General features: G+C 34.7%; 1 protein-coding gene across 1 annotated transcript in view; it reads left to right on the forward strand.

Moving 5' to 3' along the window:
* Nucleotides 1-22,199, forward strand: part of LOC135127276 (tyrosine-protein phosphatase non-receptor type 9) — a 78,532-nt gene that overhangs the window by 28,933 nt on the left and 27,400 nt on the right. The window contains exons 2-3 of the mRNA XM_064053722.1: nucleotides 1,078-1,308; nucleotides 1,385-1,615. Of these exons, the coding sequence (XP_063909792.1) occupies nucleotides 1,078-1,308; nucleotides 1,385-1,615 (462 nt within the window). The remainder of the gene's footprint in view (nucleotides 1-1,077; nucleotides 1,309-1,384; nucleotides 1,616-22,199) is intronic.

A 22,199-nucleotide genomic window follows, 5' to 3' on the forward strand; every position in this document is an offset into this window, starting at 1 on the left:
AATCGAAAATTCCAAAATCGAAAAATTGGAATACACATTGAAAAGGTTAAAATCGGGAGATCGAAGCATTACAAAACATAAAATCGAAAAATGGAGAATTTTAAAACTCAAAAGATCCGTGAAATGGAGAAATCGAAATAGCCCGAGATCGAAAAACCGGAAAATTTAAAACTGAAATACACATTTAAACTTAAAAAAAAAACGATAAATCAAAATATTCAAAATTCGAAAAATCAGAAATTTTAAAAATCGAAACATCGAGAAATCGAAATATCAAAAAAGTGAAAAATTTTAAATAAAAAATTGGAGATATTGAAAAATCTCAAAATTGGAACAACGAAAACTCCAAAAATCGATAAATTGGAAAGAGGAAAAATCGAAAAATCAAAGAATTGTTTAATAGAGAAATTGAGAAATGTAAAAATGAAAATTTAAAAAAGGCAAAAATTGTAAAACTGAAATATCGAAAAATTAAGTAAACTAAAAATCGAGAAATCAAGAAATCGAAAAATTGTAATTCAGTTTTGTTTTATTTTTCCACAAAAATTTCGATTTTTAATTTATATAACATTTATTTGACAATACTGTAGAACTGAAGAAACGAAAAATAGAAACATTGAAAAACCAAAAATCGAGAAAAAATTAATGAATCAAAGAACGAATTAAATCGAAAAATGTGAAGTCCAAAGATCTAAAAATTAAGAAATTCCAAAAACGAAAAATTGAAAAAGTGAACAACTCTAATAAAAATTATAATTATTATTACATATCTAAAATGAAAACTAGAAAACCTGCAAATCAAAAATTGAAGAAACGAAAAGTTGAAAACAAAAAAAATTGAAAAATCCCAAAACTGAAAAATTTCAAATTGAGAAAAAGAAAAAATATAAAAACTCGTTCCTCGCGCGTTAAAATATATCGATTATTAATCGCCTTTATTGCGGGGTCTGCGGGGGTGCCATTTACGCCACTGTATTTTGGGCGTATTGTCTCCTTTTTTGTTATTTTTCCCTCGAACTGTTGTCCGCCTCGTTTTCGCCTTCCCAGGAATCCGCTGACTCCTCGTTTACGTTCCAGGCAACGAAAGATTTCATCGAGAAAGTCAACGCAAAATTCCGCCGAAAGTGGGGACCAGTCTCGTGGTCTACGGCTGTTCGATTCCTCTACGCCCGAAAATTCGACGTTCTTCGGGCCCTGGTGCTCTACGAACAGCACGGGCTGACGAGACAACGCGAAGGCCTAAGCTGTTTCGACCCGCACAAAGAACCCCTTCATTCGGAACTATTGACAGGGAAGTTCACAATTTTGGTAAGTGGGTTGCATATGCGCCTCTCCCGCTGACGTACTAATTAGATGTCTGTCATTACGTGTTTATCTTTTCCAGCCGAAAAGAGATGCCACCGATGCCGCAATCGCTGTGTTCACTGCTCACAAACACCAACCGGCCAGCAGCACCCACCAAGTCACTCTCCAGGGGGTCGTGTACCAACTTGACGCCGCCCTGCAGAACCCGGTGACCCAGAAGGCCGGGATAGTGTTCATTTATGACATGTCGAATTCGAAGTATTCGAACTTCGATTACGACTTGTCGCAGAAAATTTTAACTTTGTTGAAGGTAAGTAAGTCGCTCCGGAACGACATTGGAGATGACCAGGATTCGGCATTGTTCTCCTCATCCTGTAATTTTTTTAATTGTTTTATTCATTCAAATGACTTGGTTTTGAGCGCGTGTAGCCTTGACCTTGCCGGTGATTACATTTTCCCAATTATTGTGTATATGAACGAATGCTGTGGGAGTTCATAAAACAAATAATAAACATCAGTATTTTGCGTCATCTTTTATGGTCGGCTGTGTTATTGTTTGGTTGTGTGGACATTGAGAAAATGGATGGAGGGTAAAGCGCCCACATTCGTGTAAACCTTGCGTCGCAAGGTTGCTGGTTGTTGGAAATTGCGTGGTAATAAGGCTACCTGTGGAGATACTTTAAATATGACTAACGGACGGAGTTAGAAAACAGATAAAAGTTTGATTATGTGCGGGATTTAGGAGTGATGTCAGTGTAAACTAAGAATTTAGAGTTGCACAGTTCTAAGAGTCTGTTTTGAAATTCTCCGATCACGTTTTATGACACCACGCTCCTTTTTATTAATTCTTGGTACTGTTGTGCGTTCTTTGCAATTTCACACATCGTCATCTGATAAAAATTGTAATAAAACCGCAGTAGATGAGTGATGATTGGAAAGGGAGACCTACTTTTTATTTTTTATGAGCTGTGAAACGTCGAGAAAACATGACATTGGTCTGTCTGTCCGTCGTCTGTGTCAATTTATGTTAGACCGATAACCGCTGTTTTACATTTTATAAAACAACGTATTCCTATAGTTGTAGTTTATGAATCTGGGTTGAGTTTTCACCCGAGATATCCAAATTAAAAAAAAAAAATTAACCATTTACTCCCTCGAAAAATCGAAAGATCGAGGCAATCCATGCATCAAAAACCCGAAAAATCTAAGATTTAAAAAATCGAAGCAATAAAATTTCGAAAAATTGAAAACTCCACAATTTGAAATATTTACAAAATTAAAATGTCAAGAAATTGAGAAAATCTAAAACTTGAAAAATCGAGAAGTCGAAAAATGGAAAAGTGGAAAATTTAAGAATGGAAAAACTGCAAAATCGTGAAATTGAAAAATCCCAAAATTGAAATGTCGAAAAATGGAGAAAAATCGGAAGATAAAAAAATTGGAAAATCGAAACATCTAGAAATCGAAATGTCGAGAAGTCGAAAAAGCGAAAAATCGAGAAATTGAATTGGCATAAATTCGAAAAAATAAAAAATTGAAAGATTCACAATTCAAAAAAATTAATAGATCAAACAATCGAAATCTCGATAAATCCAGAAATTGGAATATCGAAAAATTTACAAACTCATTTTTAAATTCTCTTTTTGTTCAATTTATCGATTTTTCATTTTTGGTTTTTGTAATTCAATTTTTCAGTTTCTCGATTTTAGATTTTACGGTTTTTCAAAGTTTGCTTTTTCGATTGCTCCATTTTTCAATTTGTTCTTCAATTTAAAATTTTTCATTTTTTCAATTTTTCAGTTTCTGGATTTTTAATTTTTCAATTTCTGGACATTTTTATTTTTTGTTCTTTCAGACCGATTTTTCAGTCTTTCATTTTCTTAATAATCATTTTTCAGTTTCACCTTTTGTTCCATTTTTCGATACTTTCAATTTCAAAGACAGATTTTTCGATATTGCACTTTTGAATTTCTCAATTTTCGTATTTTAAAATTTCTAGTTTTTCAATTTTTGATTTTTTAATTTTTAATTTATCGATTTTTAAATCTTTGGAGTTTGCGATTTTACAATTTTGCAATTTTTCGCCTTTTCAGTTTTTTGATTTTTTATTTTCAAAGTTTTCAATGTTACAATCTTTTAATTTTACAGTCTTTCGAATTTTCAATTTTTGATTCTTGAAAACTGTGATTTTTAAATTTCTCTTTTTGTTTAATTTTTCGTATTTTAATTTTCCAATTTCAATGTTACATTTTTCGATTTTACAAATTTGCAAATTTTCGATTTCTCAATTTTCCAGTTTCAAAATATTTCTTTTTTTCAATTTTTAATTTATCGATTTTTAAATTTTACAATTTTCCAATTTTTCTTCTTTTTGAGTTTCTTGATTTTTCATTTTTCAAGTAGTCGACATTTCACTGTTGCAATTTTCCAATTTTTCATTTTCTAATCGATTTTCCAGTTTTCAATTTTATTGAATTTACAGATCGAGAATTTTACGATTTTTCAAAATTTTTGCTTTTTCGATTTCTCCTTTTATTTCATCAATTTTTCGGTTTGATTTTCAATTTAAAATTTTTCAATTTTTCGATGTTTCGTTTTTTCAATTTGTCTTTTCCGATTTTTCAGTTTTTCGATTTTCGATTTTTGAAATTGACTTGGCATAAAATCGAAAAAATAAAAAATTGAAAGCTTCACAATTCAAAAAAATTAATAGATCAAACAATCGAAATCTCGATAAATCCAGAAATTGGAATATCGAAAAATTTACAAACTGAAAATTCAAAAAATCAAAAATTTTATAAATTGAAAAATCAAATACTCTAAAATTTAAAAAATAGAGAAATTAAAATGTGGTAAAATTGAAAAATGAAGAAATCGAAACATGAAAAACATTTTAAAGTAAAGTTGAAAAATCAAAATATTGAAAAATTCTAAAACAGAAATATCCAAAAATCGATAAATCGATATATCTAAAAATCTAAGAAAACTTGAAGAATCGAAAAATTGAAAAATAGAAAATTCGGAAATTAAAAAAATTGAAAATTCAAATTTAACAAAATCCATAAATCGAAAAATTGGTAAGTAAATAGGGCAATTGAAAAATCGAAACATCGAAATCTCATTTTGAAAAATGGGAAATTCAAAAATTTAAAAACCGAAAAAGTGAAAAATCGGAACCAAAAATAGAAATATTGCAAAATTGTAAAACAGGAATATTAAAAAATTGATAAATCGATATTTCTAAAAATCAAAGAAAAATTGAAGAATCGAAAAATTGGAAGATTGGATAAAGTCGAAATTTCGGAAATTAAGAAAATTGAAAATTTAAATTAAAAAAAATTGATAAATCGAAAAATTGGGAAATATTACAATCGAAACATCGAAATCTCAGTTTGAAAAATTGGGAAATTGGAAAATGGAAAAATGAAAAATTTTAAACATCGAAAAATTGAAAAAACGAAAAATTGAGAAATTTAATTGGCATTAAATTAAAAAAATTTAAAAATTGAAAGATTCGAATTCAGAAAGTCTATAAATTGAACAATCGAAAAATTTAAAAACTGAAAAATCGGAAAATCAAAAATTTTAAAAATTAAATACTCTACAATTTAAAAAATAAAGGAATTAAAATGTGGTAAAATTGAAGAATCGAAAAATCGTAACATGAAAAAAATTGAAAAATAAAATTTAAAAAAATCGAGAAATCAAAAAATCGAAACGAAAAATTCAAAAATCAAAATATTGAAAAATTCTAAAACAGAAATACATATCTAAAAACTGTTAAATCGATATATCTAAAGATCAAAGAAAAATTAAAGAACCGAAAAATTGAAGGATTGAGAAAACGAAAAGTCAAAAAATAAATAAATTGAAAATTTAAATTAAAAACATCGATAAATCGAAAAATTGGAAAAAATGACACTCGAAACATCGAAATCTCAGTTTCAAAAATTGAGAAGTTGAAAAATTTAAAAACCGAAATATTGAAAAATCAAAACATCGAGAAATTGAAACATCAAAAAATTTAAAAATTCGAAAAACTGAAAAATAGAAAATCAAAGAACTGGAAAATCGAGAAAGCGAATAATCTAAAATTTAAAAAGTAGGAGAATTAAGCTGCAAAATTGAACAATCGAAAAATTGAAAAACGTAAATTTTAATAAATCGAGAAATCAAAAAGTCCAAAAATTGAAAAATCTAAATATTGAAGAATTCCAAAACAGAAATATCGAAAAAATGAAGAAACTGAAATTTTAAATATCGAGAAATCGAAAATTTAAAAAATTGAAAAATCGAAAAATTGAGGAACTGAAAAAGTCAAAATCGGGAAATTGGGACGTCGAGAAATCGAAACATCGGAAAAGTGGAGAAATTGAAAAGCCGATAATTCGATTAATTAAAAAATCGAACATTTAGAAGCGCCAAAAATTGAAAAACTAGAGAACCGAAAAATTGAAAAATAAAATTTAAAAAAATCAAAATATTGAAAAATTTTAAAACAGAAATATCGAAAAATTGATAAATCGATATATCTAAAGATCAAAGAAAAATTGAAGAATCGAAAAATGGAAGATTGAAAAATCGAAAAGTTGAAAATTAAAAACATTGAAGATTTAAATTTAAAAAAATCCATAAATAATAAATCGAAGATTTGGGAAAGAGGACAATCGAAAAATCGGAACATCGAAATCTTGGTTTGAAAAATTGAAAAATTTCAAAATTTAAAAACCGAAAAATTGAAAAAACAAAAAATCATAAATTTTAAACGAAAAACAGAACCGAGAAGTTGAAAAATCAAAAGGTCGAGAAATCGAAGAACTGAAAAATCGAGAAATCGATTGATCTAAAATTTAAAAAGTAGAAAAATTAAAATATAACATTGAACAATGGAAAAATTGAGGAAATTTAAAAAAATGGAAAAATCGAAAAATTAAAAAATCAAAACACTGAAAAATTCCAAAACAGAGATATCGAAAAAATGAAAAATCGAAGAAAAATTGAGGAAACCAAAAATTTGAAAGATCGAAAAATGGAAAACTTAAAAAATCCAAAAAATAAAAAACCTAACAAATTGAAGAACTGAAAAAATCGAAATTTGAGAACTTGGGACGTCGAGAAATCGAAACAGGAAAGTGGACAAATTGAAAACCCGAAAATTTTTTTAATCAAAAAATTTAAAAAGAATAGAATCGAAAAATTGTAAATTCAAAATACAATTGAAAAATTCCAAAACAGAAATAGCCAAAAATTAAAGAATCGAAAAATTGGAAGTTTGAAAAATCGAAAAGTTGAAAATCAAAAAAATTGAAAATGTAAATTTAAAAAATCGATAAATCGAAAAATTGGGAAATGGGATAATCGAAAAATCGAACAAACAAATATTGAGAAATTCCAAAATAGAAATATCGACAAATTGATAAATCGATATACCTAACGAAGAAATGAAAAATCGAAGAAAAATTGAAGAATCGAAAATTTGAAAGATCGAGAAATCGAAAAGCCGAAAGAATAAAAACTCAACACGGATTCATAAACCACAAATGGAAATGGCGGCATTCTATTGTTTCTGAAATGATCAGACAAATTTTGGTTAATGTTTGACATTCCTTACATATCTGTTTAAGAAAAATCGTCACAGATGGCGAATAGCCAGACGGACGGAAACTGGAGATCTATTTATTCGTATTAAGGGGTCATGAAGCGTCCAGAAAACAAACTTTAGCAGATAATTGCAAACATTTTTGATTTTGACTTTTCTCTACGCAGTCCCATTTTGAATATTATTTTTAAAAATAGTGGCATCTCATAAGAACGTCCACGTCCCTATGAAACTAAATTATTCTGAAGAAATCAACTTCGACAGTATATGGGCAGTGAGCACATGTAAGCTGGCAGAGTCGGCATTTTTTTTTTTTTAATTATTTTACACTAAGCCTTTTTTATATACGTTGTTAAAAAAAATTATGCATCTGTTAACTTTATTGATTTTGATAAAAATTATCATCAAAGAAATCTGACTTGACTGCTTAGGACTTGGTCCCGATCTGAGTGTGAGGAAGTACTGTATATATTCTTTAGACCGATTTTTTTAGAATAATTCTGTTTTTCTGTTTAAGATATCATAAGCAAGTTTTGGAGGCGTCAATCAGATCCAGCTGCCACCATGTCTTTTTAGTATTTTTTTATTCAATCGTAGAAAAGAAAAAACGTTATAAAATACATTTTCAGTGATTCTCAGTTCCGTGCGTGTTAAAAGTAAACGTACGTTTGAAAAGTCGCTATCAATTAAGCAGAACGAGAAAGTTATATGGGTCGCTTCAACGGAATTCGCGCTCGTTGACAGTTAACAAATTGGCAACACTTTCTTCACTAGTAAACATAATATTTTCAAGAAAGCAACTACACAGTTCTACTTTGCGTCTAACCACTGCTGCAATTATTGTAAAAAATCATAAATGTCACGTCAGGTGACGTCACTAGACCAGACATATTTCTACCATTGGGTAACACCGTTTAAATATTACTCATTTAAGTGAGTTTTTGTCATCTTGTTTGTCAACATAAGTACTATTTCTGTCTCAGGTTTCGGAAAAAATGATCAAATACTTGGTTTTAGTTACAAAGGAAGTGTGTCATTCCTACGTAAAATTCGGTATTGATTTTAATCACCGAGTTCGCATTTGAAAGAGATACTTTATCGGAGTCTGGTTCTTAATTTGCTTCTTGTTCGAATATTGACTTTACTTCATCCCCCACCTTTCTGCGAAATCACCAAAGGACTAATTTTAAACTCAAAGTATCTGCTTTCATAACAAACCAGCGTAATTTGGCCCAATTTGCTTTTTCGCAGAAATGTACATTGTATTATTCAAATATTGTATCTTGAATTCACACTGTGAGTAGATTGGATGAAATTGCGAACTTTATGTTCTAACTTCGTTGATGTTTTAAGATTGAAGAGACCACAACGAATTACAGTAACCGATAATAATATTTGTTTCTATATTTAAACCCAAAGTCTATCAATTATAATCAATTTTGTCGTTTTGTGATAAGCATACCAATGTCGTGCTGTTTTCATGTACTGAACACATTTACAGTTAACACGGTATCAGTTGATAACTGGTTGTCAATTAATCTGGAACATATTGTTACGATTGACGGACGAATAATAAATCGGGTGTTGGTAAAACTCAAAAAAAAATTATTTCTTCAGGTCGAATTACAACACTATCTATTGCGACGAATATGTACAGAAATTATTCCGGCGCTCTCGACTGTCTTCACTGGATGAATGAATCCATTACCTACGGTCGCCTCCATTTAAACCCATAGTCTCTGATCGAGATCCTTCACGAACATCCATCGCGACTCCGCTTCGAGACTCCCCTGGACGCCGCTTCGAGACGCTCCAGACCTGTCTTTATGCGCCCGCCTCTCGGCCGTCAACAGCGATGATTCACCCATCAGCGCCGTGCGTACGTCCAGAAGGCTCTCGACCGCCATAGGCGTCGTACTGGGGCGGCGTAAGGGTGTATTTCGTAACACTGCCCCCCTCTTCAAATCCGATCGTCCCGATCGGAAGCGTCTTCGTTGTTTCCTTCGTACCGTTTTAGTCGATCGAGATGAACGATCTTCATCTTCGTCTTTGGTCCACGTTGGATCCGATAAACTACGTCATTTATTCTAGTGACGATAGTGTATGGACCTTCCCAGTCAGGAGCCAGTTTTGGGCAACGTCCCTTCTTCCGTCGGGGGTTATACAGCCACACTAAGTCATCTTCCTGGAATCCGCCACAGTTGGCCTTCACATCATAACGGGTCTTCATTCGGTCACTGGCAATCTTGATCCGGCCCCTCACTAGTTCATGCACGTTGACCAACTTCTCTTTCAGTTCGTCCACGTAGTCACGTACTTCCATTGGTTCTTCGGATGGCAATCCAAAGACTAGGTCACAGGGCAGCCGCAGTTCCTTCCCAAATACAACGTGAGCAGGTGTTTGGCCCGTGGTGTCGTGGATAGCTGCGCGGTAGGCCAGCAGGAATAGTGGAAGGTGCTGGTCCCAATCCCTTTGGTGCTCTTCTACCACTTTCGAAAGGTGTTGCTCCATAGTCCGATTGAACCTTTCCACCATGCCGTCGGACTGTGGGTGTAGTGGCGTTGTCCTTGTCTTACGTATTCCCAGTAGCTGCATCACTCTTTGGAAGACGTTGGATTCGAAATTGCGTCCCTGGTCTGAGTGAAGTTCCAAGGGGACGCCAAACCTACTGATCCAATTGTCAACCAGTACTTTCGCGACCGTGACGGCTTCCTGATTTGGAATGGCATAGGCATCTGGCCACTTGCTGAAGTAGTCGCTAGCCACCAGGATAAACTTGTTGCCGTCGTTTGTTACAGGGAACGGACCGGCCACATCGATGGCGATTCTTTCGAAAGGTGCCCCAACATTATATTTCTTCATCTTTCCCCTCGCCCTGGTATGAGGACCTTGGCTGGCCGCACACGTCGTACACTTGCGACACCAACTTTCGACATCGTCACGATAACCTACCCAATAAAACCTCTCCCGGATTTTCGACAAAGTTTTGTTCACTCCGAAGTGGGCTCCAGATGTTCCGGCATGAACTTCCTCTAAGACCTTGGAAACCTTTACCTTGGGGAGTACCAGCATCGTCTTAGAGGTACGCCCATCAGGACTCTCCCACTTTCGCTTCAAGAGCCCATTTTCCATGACCAGGGAATCCCATTGGGCCCATAACGCCTTCAAACTGGGGGATTGGTCGGACAATTCTGCCCAGCCGGGTCGTTTGACTCCTTCCTCCTTCCACTTTAGTATTGGTCCGATTATGTCGTCTGCTTCTTGCTCACGCTTTAACCGCGCCGTTGTCCATTCTTCATCTTGCTCAAAAATCGTCCGACGAACGGGCAGGTTCCCTTCTTCCGCGTCGATCCTGTCGCAGTGCTTGCACTCTCCACACGGACGTCTTGACAAAGCGTCAGCGTTGTTGTGAAGTCGACCCGCTCGGTGTTTGATCCTAAAGTGGTACTGCTGTAGTCTTTCCAGCCAACGCGCTACTTGGCCCTCGGGATTCTTTATCCGTAGTAGCCACGAGAGGGCAGCGTGGTCGGTCCTGATCAGAAACTCCTGTCCGTATAGATACTTGTGGAAGTGGTTGACGGCTTTGACAATGGCTAGCAGTTCCTTCCTTGTGGCACAGTAATTTCTCTCTGGTTTGGAATGTAATTTACTAAAATATTCGATAACCCTTTCCTCCCCATCTTGTATCTGCGACAATACGGCCCCAACTCCCGAGTTACTCGCATCGGTATCGAGGACGAACCTTCCTTTGTCCCTGGGGTAAGCCAAAATGGGGCTGGTGCACAAAGCCGTCTTCAGTCTCTTAAAGGCCATCTCACATGTACTGCTCCACTTGAAAGTCGCCTTCTGCTCCGTCAGTTGGTGTAACGGTGCTGCGATGTCGGCATACCCTTCTACAAATCGTCGGTAATATGTGCAGAGTCCCAAGAAGCTTCGTAGTTCATGCTTGTCTCTTGGTATGGGCCAATCCCGGATAGCAAGAACTTTCGTCGGGTTGGTTTCTATTCCTTTCTCCGACACGATATGGCCCAGGAATTCGACTCTTTTCTGGAAGAGCGAGCATTTCTTGGGATTTAGTTTCAAACGAGCCTTTTCCATTCGTTCTAGCACCTCCTCGAGATTCTTCAGATGGTCGTCAAACGTTTTGCCCATAATCATGACGTCGTCGAGGTATACCAGACAGGTCTTCCATGTCAGTCCTTTTAGCACCATCTCCATCAGCCGCTCGAATGTTGCTGGCGCATTACATAACCCGAAGGGCATAACGGTGAAGTGATAGAGGCCACTTCCGGTGGAGAACGCAGTCTTTTCTTTGTCGTCCGGGTGCAAGCCTACTTGCCAGTAGCCACTCTTCAAGTCCAAGGTCGAAAACCACGCCGAGCCGGATAAGGTCGTCAAGGTATCGTCTATTCGAGGAAGGGGGTAACTGTCTTTCTTCGTGACGTCGTTCAGTTTCCTGTAATCGACGCAAAATCGGGTAGTCCCGTCCTTCTTGGTAACCAAGACTACTGGAGATGACCACGCGCTGTTGGATTCTTCAATTACCCCATCTCTCAACATGTTGTCCACGAGTCTTGTAGCTTCTTCTTGTTTGGCTAGGGGTAGTCTTCGAGGAGCCTGACGGATCGGTTGCGTGTCACCAGTGTTTATTCGGTGTTCTACGATGTTGGTCTTCCCGAATGGTTCCTCCTCTGAGGCGAAGACATTACGGTGCCTACGAATGAGTCCTTTGGCCAGTTTTCTCTCACGAGCAGACAGCTGGTCCCAGTTGACCTCCAAGCCTTTGGTATCCCCTTCCTTAGACTCATTCTCAACGTCTTCTTCCTCGCAGTTCAATACTCGGGCGACTGGCTCACACATTCCGATAATCTCCCCTTTTCTAATATTGACTGCATTGGGAAACACGTTTGCCACACGTAAGGGTATGTCACGATCGGTTTTGACTAGGGTGCTCGCGATCAGGAGCTTGTGGGTCGAGTCATGTGCCGGCTGCACCATCCCCAAACTGTATCCGGGGTTCGTCTCTACTCTGGCGGGGACGATGACTTCTGCATTACCATCTACCTTCGTTGTCTGACAGACCACTAGTCTGACTGTTGCAGCTTCCACATTCGGACGTCCCAACACAAATTCTTCGGCTCCGAAACGCAGAATTTTCTGTTCTGGGTCGATCATTAAACCATACCGGCTGATTAGGTCCATACCCAGAATGAAATCGTCAGCGATTTCCGCCACCAGAACTTCATGCTTTATTCGGAGTCGACCGAGCTCTACATTCACCACCGCTGTACCCAGAACCGGTGTTGTTTCTCCCGTGACCGTCTTCACATTCGTGGCGGTACGTACTGATTTAATTTGGCAATTTTGTAACCTGGATCTGCGTGCAAGGGACACTTCGGCTCCTGTGTCGATGATGATCTTCGATTCCCGTCCATTGATTTTTCCGCTGATTGTCGGACTGTCGACGCTCCCCGCGATACTTCTAACCATTACAGTTGTTGGGGCTTCTCTTTTAGCAGCCAGTACGCGCCCCGAGATACCGACTGCCTTTAGTTTTCCTGCTCCTGATATAGACGAGGTCGCGGCTGCGATCTCCTCATCGGCCCTGGCGATCTAACACGGCAATCCCTCCTAACATGCCCTTGACGCCCACACCTGTAACATTCTAGGCGCCCTCCATGTTGTCTAGAACTGCCCGTCTTGATTTCGGCAATTATTTCGCGGGCGAGTTTCTCAAAGTTCTCGCTCATTTTGTCGAGACTCTCTTGAATAGGGTTTACTTCGCCCTCAACCCCAATGCCTCGTATCTTAACGTTGGAACGAGGTGAGCTGTTGTATGCGGCGTCCACTTCTAACGCTCGAATCAGCGCCTCGGATGGTTTCTTGAACCCGGAGATTTGCAGGACTCTTCTTACCTCACTATCTCTTACGCCGTTTACGAAGGTTTCTGCTGCCAGTCTGTCTTGGAAGTCTTGCGGAGCTTCAGGATAGGCGAGGTGTACCAAACGTTTAACATCAGCCGCAAACTCCTGAAGAGATTCACTACTCTTCTGAATCCTAGATTTAAGCTGCGCTACGAAAACTTGCCGGAGGTGTTCATCTCCAAATCTGAGTTCGAGGGCGGTCGTCAAAGCGGTATAGTCCTTCTGGTTCTCTTCTGATAATGTCTGTAGAATCTCCAGGGCCGCACCTCGTAGTGCTACTACCAAAACGGTCGCTTTCTGTTGGTCATTCCAGCTATTCGACAAGGCCGCAGCTTCAAATTGCTTCTTATAAGTAGTCCACGACGTCTGCCCATCGAAAATAGGGGGTTGAACTCTCACCGGACTGAATTCTGCAGGGGTCGCAATTGTAGGTCGTGGTGTTTGCAACCTTTCTTCGAGCTTCTTGATCTTGTTTTCCATTTCATTTCTCACCTCGTCCACTTCATTTCGCACGACTTGGAGGATTTCGCTTCGGCTGTTCAAAAGTGTAGTTTGCATAGCTTTTAAATTTTCTTCCATTATTCTTTGATTTTCTTCCATTATTCTGCGATCTTCTTTTCCATTTTCTTCCATTATTCTTCGATCTTCTTTTCTACTTTCTTCCATTATTCTTTGATTTTCGCTCAACATTTTCATCATTTTTGTCAGTTGTTCCTCCATGTTGGCTGTTTGCGCTCTTGTGGTAGTCGGCATAAAATTTTCTTCTAGAAACTTCTAGAGCCTTGACAGATGTCAATTCTCGAAGCCAATGTCAGGTGATGAAAGTCTAATTCCGTTATTCCACTCTTACCGCGGGAGAGAATTTTCTCGAAAGTTCACTTTGTTCCGGTCTCCCCTAGTAGCACCAACCAAATTCGAATCCCGATTTATTTCACAATTAATCCCACTCCTGACACCAGTGTTACGATTGACGGACGAATAATAAATCGGGTGTTGGTAAAACTCAAAAAAAAATTATTTCTTCAGGTCGAATTACAACACTATCTATTGCGACGAATATGTACAGAAATTATTCCGGCGCTCTCGACTGTCTTCACTGGATGAATGAATCCATTACCTACGGTCGCCTCCATTTAAACCCATAGTCTCTGATCGAGATCCTTCACGAACATCCATCGCGACTCCGCTTCGAGACTCCCCTGGACGCCGCTTCGAGACGCTCCAGACCTGTCTTTATGCGCCCGCCTCTCGGCCGTCAACAGCGATGATTCACCCATCAGCGCCGTGCGTACGTCCAGAAGGCTCTCGACCGCCATAGGCGTCGTACTGGGGCGGCGTAAGGGTGTATTTCGTAACAATATTGTGTAAACACGTTATTGACATGTTTGAAAATTGATGGAACGGATCAAGAAGCTGACATGCTAAAAGAGTTGGATCTAGTTGGCTTGAAGTTGGGTGTACTGTACCTGAGATGACGTCATCAGTTGTTTGAAAGGGATATGCAGACACTTTAATTTTAAGCTTCCTGTAACCTGCGGATTTTTGATGTAATGTGAAATTAGACGTTTGTTCAAATGAATCTTATTTTAGTTGTTTAGCAGCGGAATTTTTTCAAGTTAATAGAGGTCACTGCAGTAAACAATGGGAAAGTCGGTAATTCTGTTGCAAGATGAAAGTTTCGGATGTAAAATACAGACATTAAGCAACAGCTGTGAATCAACAAAAAATCCAGGATGGGTAATCAAGACAAGATAAACTAATTGCAAGGTCAATCACTGCTGGAAGCTACAGAAATAGAACCAATATGACGATGTGGAGGATAAATTTCTTGTTGTGGCGTTTTACAGCTTTTAGAGGTTCCGTTTGACTGTCTGCCGTGTGTCTGTTGGAATTTTGCTTTAGATTTAGTTACAAAAAACTTACTAGATGTTAGTTTTATCAGTTGGAGGTTATGATTTAAAAAAATACAAAGAAAAAGTTCTTGATAACAACGACAAACTGACTCACGTTTCCTTTCGCTTAAAAACGACATTGTTTTGTTATCAAAATTAGTAAACTAAGTAAAGTCAAAACGACGACGATTTATTTCGAATTTACAGAGCCGTCTGCGTCGACAACTATTTTTTAATAAATGATTACATTTTGTTTTTCCTTTTGTTGTTATAAAATTGTAAATGAAGACGGCATTTGTGAAATTTCTTCGCAAAAATTAGCCCAAGGTTATCTAAATTCCCTCACTTTAGATTATTAAATAAATTTGTAAAATTTCGTTCGGCTAAGTTTATTTTTTGTGATAACCTTTGTTGAGTTAAAGTAGAAGTAGGTCTGGATTATCCGATTATTATTTATTGAACTACAGATAAAGAAACAAGCTGTGTCCAGTTGAAAAATTTGTGATTTGTCGTACAGAAGAATGTGGTGAAAAACGTATGTGTTGTATTGGTTCATAATATTGTGTGTAAATGACATTTGACACAGTCGTTGACAAGTATGTATTGATTTTATTATACGGAGAAGTGAGGTTAGGTTGTACCATAGAATATTCTCTCATTTGATTTGCCAATTTTAAATTCTTTGGTTTTTCGATTTTGCAATTTCTGGATGTCTTTATTGTTCGTTTTTTGAATTTTGAATTTTTGATTTTTCCATTGTCCGATTTTTCAGGTTCGCCATTCTTTCAATTTCTTGTCTTTTATATTTCAAATTGTAATATTTTTTCGATGTTGGAATTTTTCCATTTTTCAGTTTCAGGATATTTGTATTTTACATTTTTTTTATTTTTCAGTTTCTCCATTTTTCAATTTGCTTTATCAATTTCTCGATTTTACCAATTCTTCGGTTTCTGTTTTTCAATTTTTCAATGTTCCGTTTTGTTCAATTTTTCTATTTTACAAATTTCCGATTTTTCAGTTTGTCGATTTTCTACTAGTTTTTTCAATTTTTGATTTTTGAATTTTTAATTTATCGATTTTTAAATGTTTGGATTTTTCAGTTTTACAATTTTTCGCTTTTTCAGTTTTTCAGTTATCAAATTTTTAATGTCACAACTTTTTTATTATACAATTTTTCGAATTTTCAATTTTTGATTTTTCGAAAATCTGATTTTTACATTTCTCGTTTTGATCAATTTTTCGATTTTTAATTTTCCAATTTTAATATTACACTTTTTTGATTTTACCAATTATCACATTTTCGTTTTTTCAATTTCCCAGTTTCAAGATAATTCGTTTTTTCAATTTTACAATTTTGCAATTTTTTGCTTTCTCAGTTTCCCGTTTTTTCGTTTTTCAAGTGTTTGTGGTTTCATTTTTCATTTTTGGTTTTTCTAATTCGATTTTCCAGTTAAATTTTTTCAATTTCTTGATTTTATATTTTATCATTTTTGAAAGTTTGCTTTTTTTTGATTTCTTCATTTATTTCATCAATTTTTAGGTTTTGTTTTTCAATTTAAAATTTTTCAGTTTTTCGATGTTTTCTCTTTTTTAATTTTTCTATTTCATAATTTTCCGGTTATTTAATTTTTCGATTTTCCATGTTTCAAGTTCTCAATGTAAAATTTTACGATTTTTAATTTTCCAATTTTATAATATTACATTTTTTTGAATTTGCAAGGTTTCGTTTTCTCAATTTTCCAGTTTCGTGTTTTCAATTTTGCAATTTTTTGCTTCTTCAGTTTCTCGATTTTTTATTTTTCAAACGTTCGTAGATTCCAATTTTTCGATTTTTCATTTTTGGTTTCCTAATCCGATTTTCCAGTTCCTCAATATTTTCAATTTCCCGATTTTTCAAAGTTTTCTTTTTCGATTTCTCCATTTATTTCATCAATTTTTCGGTTTGTTTTTCAATTTAAATTTTTTCAATTTTTTGATGTTTGTTTTTTTTTCAATTTTTCTATTTCACAATGATTCGATTTTCCAGTTTTCAAGTTCTCAATGATAAATTTTTTGATTTTTAATTTTCTAATTTCAATGTTATACTTTTTCGATTTTACAAATTTTCAAATTTTACCATTTTGCAGTTTTTTACTTTTTCAGTTTCTCGATTTTTCTTTTCAATTCTTTGTAGTTTTTCGATTTTTCATTTTTGGTTTTTCTAATTCGATTTTTCAGTTCCTCCGTTTTTCAATTTATCAATTTTAGATTTTACAATTTTTTCAAAGTTTGCTTTTTTGATTTCTCCGTTTATTTATCAAGTTTTCGTTTTTTCAATTTTTCTAATTTACAATTTTCCGATTTTTCAGTTTCTCGATTTTTAATTTTCAGTTTCAGTGTTAAATTTTTGGATATCACACTTTTCAATTTTCCAGTTTTAAAGTTTTTGTTTTTTTTTTTCACTTTTTGTGTTTTCAACTTTTAATTTATCGATTTTTAAAATTTTTGTATTTTCAAGTTTTACAATTTTGCAGTTTTTCGATTTTTAATTTTCCATTTTTAATGTTACACTTTTTCGATTTAACAAAATTTCAAATTTTTGTTTTCTCAATTTTCCAGTTTCAAAATATTTCGATTTTTCAATTTCTAATTTATTGATTTTTCAATTTTACAATTTTGCAATTTTTTTTGAGTTTCTTGAGTTTTCATTTTTCAAGTGTTCGACATTTCACTGTTGCAATTTTTCGATTTTGCGTTTTGCTGATTCGATCTTCCAGTTTCTTAATTTTATGCAATTTCTCGATTGAGAATTTTACGATTTTTCAAGTGTTCGCCATTTGACTGTTGCAATTTTTCGATTTTCCGTTTTGCTAATTCGATTTTCCAGTTTCTTAATTTTATTCAATTTCTCGATTGAGAATTTTACGATTTTTCAAAGTTTGCTTTTGCGATTTCTGTTTTATTTCATCAATTCTTCGGTTTGATTTTCATTTTAAAATTTTTCAATTTCGTTTTTTCAATTTTTCTGTTTTACATTTTTTCGATTTTTCTGTTTTTGGATTTTCCATTTTTCTAGTTTTCAATGTTACAATTTTTCGATTTTACAAAATTACAAATTTTCGTTTTCTCACAATTTTCCAGTTTCAAAATATGCATTTCGTTTTCTAAATTTTTGATTTATCAATTTTTCAATTTTACAATTTTGCAATTTTTTTTGAGTTTCTTAATTTTTTTTTTCAAGTGTTCGACATTTCACTGTTGCAATTTTTCCATTTTCCGTTTTGCTAATTCGATTTTCCAGTTTCTTAATTTTATTCAATTTCTCGATTGAGAATTTTACGATTTTTCAAAGTTTGCTTTTCCGATTTCTGTTTTATTTCATCAATTTTTCGGTTTGATTTCCATTTTAAAATTTTTCAATTTCGTTTTTTCAATTTTTCTATTTTACATTTTTCCGATTTTTCAGTTTTTGGATTTTCCATTTTTCAAGTTTTCAATGTTACAATTTTTCGATTTTACAAAATTACAAATTTTCGTTTTCTCACAATTTTCCAGTTTCAAAATATGCATTTCGTTTTTTAAATTTTTGATTTATCAATTTTTCAAATGTTCGTTTTTTCAATGTTGCAATTCTTAGATTTTTCGTCTTTGGTTTTTCTAATTCGATTTTTCAGTTTCTTCATTTTTTCAGTTTTTCGATTTTAGATTTTACGATTTTTCAAGGTTTGCTTTTTCGATTTCTCCATTTTACGATTTTTGAATTTTTGAATTTTTGGACGTTTTTATTTTTTGTTTTTTCAGATCGATTTTTAGTTTTTGATTTTCTTAATAACCAATTTTTTAGTTTCTCCAATTGTTTCATTTTTCGATATTTGAATTTTTCGATATTTAATTTTTCAATTTCAAGGATAGATTTTTCGATATTGCTCTTTTCAATTTCTTAATTTTCCTATTTTTGCAATTTTTAGTTTTTCAATTTTTTATTTATCGATTTTTAAATGTTTGGATTTTTCGATTTTTCATGTTTCGATGTCACAGTTTTTGATTTTACAATTTTTTGAATTTTTAATTTTTGATTTTTCGAAAATCCAATTTTTTCATTTCTCGATTTGTTAAATTTTTCGATGATTGAATTTTCATTTCCAGGTGTAAAATTTTTGTTTCTTCAATTTTAAATTTATCGATTTTTCATTCTTTTCGACTTATAGTAATCGAGTTCATCGGACGACTTGTCAGTTTCATCTTTTCTCGACGTTTCATGACTCCTGGAGCATGAAAAAAGTGGTCTCCCGTTTCCGTCTGTCTGTCATCGGTCTGTTTGGATTGTTATTAGGCAATTTCCGAAACTACTGGACCGATTGTTGTCAAATTTTGTATGTATGTTGGAAATATCAAGTCATTTGAAAATTGTACATATTAAATGGGTTTTAAATTGTATAAAATAACATAGTACGTGTAGTTGATAAATCAGTGTTAAGTTTTTACCCGAGACATCCAATTTTTGAACTTTGAATATATATGTAAACAATATCTAACAAAATTTTGAATGACGTCATCAAGTTTTTAGAGGGAATGATGATATGAATTTTGGGTCGAGTTTTTCCATCTTCATGATTACACAAAATTTTAAAAATCGGGGGAGTCTTAAGCTTGATAATAAAAATATTGGCAGCAATGAAAGAGAATGTTATATTACTTATCATGAACGACTTCTATTATCTCTACTTCTCAAGCGTAAGCATGTTTTCTTGACGTTTCATGACCCGTACAGTACGAAACCTTGAATAAAATTTAGTAAATGGTTTTAATTTTACTAGAAAATTACAAAAATATGTTGTTTGGTTAATTCATGTGAATATGAGTAATCTGATTGGTGTTGCTATGCGGATTGTAGATTTGCGACGACTCGGCCAACTCGATTAATGTAGACTATGCAGAAAACATTAAACATTTATTTTATGATAGACGCTCAAAGGGCTCGCTATTTACGTCGTAACAATAATAAAAGTCTCAAATAATTTTTTTTAATTCTGGGATGTATCAAGTTTTGATTTGTGTAATGTTATTATATAAATCACTGTCAATTTAAGCTTCACCATAACGTTACATAACGAATAGCGAAGATTTCTTTGACAGGAAACCATGAAAAATCGTCCTGACATGTATAGGATATTGATTAGGTTCGGGAGGACGAACAATCACATCGAAACTCTTCACCAATTTTTTTTTGTGTACAGAAGTATGTACATACAGTGTCATTTAAAATATGATGGTAAACAACACACTGTGTTCAAACAGTGCGCTGTAATATTATAAATAGCGTTTTATTAAGTGCCAATTTACGTAGCAAATATTTTGGTCCCTGTGTGTTGTAAAAATTCGTTTCAGGTGGTCGACATTACGGGGAAGTTTAAATTTTTTTTTTTCTGTGGTGTCTAAGTAGAAGCATTTTTCCAAAAACCCCAAACCCACTAATCCAATTCCACCAGGGCCCCCTCCAGCCCAAAACCGCGTAACCCCGGCACCCATTTCCACAAAGCAAAACCTACTTATTACGGTGATTAAGCGTACGCAACCGCATTTTTTCCATTGTATTTATATGAACCTGTTACGCTAATTATTTCGAGCTTATTAATACGGCAACGTCGTCCAGCGCGTTTTAACAGTCGGAAACATCTCCAAGTGAGTCATTCGCATTCGTTCCGTGTTTGTAAACGCACACGTTTCGGAAGTGCCGTGCCAAAATTCCGCCGAATTCCCTTCCCCGAAATTTTCGTTTATTTTCGCGTCGAAATCGCCGTCGGTCCGGGGGCGGTGCGCAGGCGCGGCGTCGGCGGCGTCGCGACGAACGAACCATCGATTTTAGTCGCATGAAACGTTTTTGATCTGTTGCACCAGAAGGTTGTTCGGAGGGTAGAAATCACCCCGAGTGTCGTTAAAGGGGTCCGGGGTCGGTGCAGGGTCGGCGGTTGGTCTGGAGCCGAGGAGTAGGTAAGAGGCGAATTACGTAATTTCTGTGCGGTTTGGGTGCATTTTCGGCTTTTTGGGGGTGAAGTGTGCTGGAAAGTGGGAGGATTTGGTAACGATTGGTAAAAACTGAGGGATGATGCGGAAATTAGCGGGTTATGTTCTAGAAGCGACTTCTGCTTGTTGTGATGCACCGGGTGCAGTGAGGGGTGCGTTTGTAGTCGGAGGGGGAAATGCATGCTGCGAGGGGTGAAGGGCATTGGCGTAATGTGGGGGCAAAGGTAAAAGGTGTTATTGAAGCGGCGTTTACGTGGTAGAGGTGAGTGGGCATTTCCGATTTTTTTTATGTTTATTTACTTTTGTTCAGTAGTTGGATTGTGATAAGTGATTTAAAAACCTGTAATGGTAATTGTTGTATAATGTCGTTTTTTAATCATACGGTTGGGTAAAAACTGGAAAACGGTGTAATTGAATGCTAAAAGTAGGTGGGTATTTATTGACTGACGTATTTTGGCGAATTTTACAAGTGTCGTAAAGTTCGGGCGATAAACGCCATTGCTGCCAGAATCCAGCTGTCTGATAAACCGAACAACATAACCTCAAAATGCGGCCGTGAATGTCAAAAGTCACATCCGTGTACCGGTGTTTTAATTTGACAATAGCTCGCGTATTAGTGGAGTTATCGATCTGCGGTTAAAGTTGCTGGTTATGAAATCGTGTAAAACTGTGAAGGAAGGTCAAATAGGGACGGCATCACATTTTTAAAGGTTTTGATAAAATTATATTAGCATTTATTTTCCTTTAAATAGTAATAATAATAATTTTTAGTGTCTAGTGAATAAAAAAATTGTGAATTAAAGATTTCGTAGCAATCATTTGCACAGGCGATTTATTTTAAGATTCTAATTATATTCATTTTTCACGAGTGTGACAGTTTGGGGCGTGAGTCGAAGATGAATGTCGCAAACTTTGTTATTCGTGAAAAACGAGCAATCGATCATTTGCCATTTTTTTTAGCTCGTGAAACTTTTAGAAAATCCGAATTCTTTCATTGTTTAATAGTGTTTTATTTAGTCTTTTCGTGGCTTGAGTGTTATTAATTCTGAAAAATTGTATATATATAGGGTGAGTCACTTATCGCGCGCTCCTCGAGATCTCATTAATTATTAGAAATAGAAAAAAGCTCAATATTAAAGTTGTATAGTTTTCTGAGGACCTTATACAAAAATAATTTTCAACTATACAAAGTGTTGCGTATCAATTTTCTTGAATTTCTTTTAGCGACCGAATGGTTCAGGAGAAAAATCGCAGTGGCCTATTTTTAAAATCTGGTTTACAATATTTTGTGGAAAGAGAAATAAAGATCCGTGCTTTTTTGTGATATAGAGTTTAAGCTCTAATGTACAGAGAATTTATGAAAAGATTTAAATTGGAACAATTTTCAAATACATACGTACAAATCTTTGAAAACCTTTTTTATAAAAAATGTGAAACTACTAATTGAAAAAAAAATTACATTTCATGAAGAAACC

This window comes from Zophobas morio, unplaced genomic scaffold, assembly GCF_036711695.1.
Source record: "Zophobas morio isolate AGI-343-1 ecotype UQ-CSIRO unplaced genomic scaffold, CSIRO_AGI_Zmor_V1 ptg000011l, whole genome shotgun sequence".
Taxonomy (NCBI): Eukaryota; Metazoa; Arthropoda; class Insecta; order Coleoptera; family Tenebrionidae; genus Zophobas; species Zophobas morio.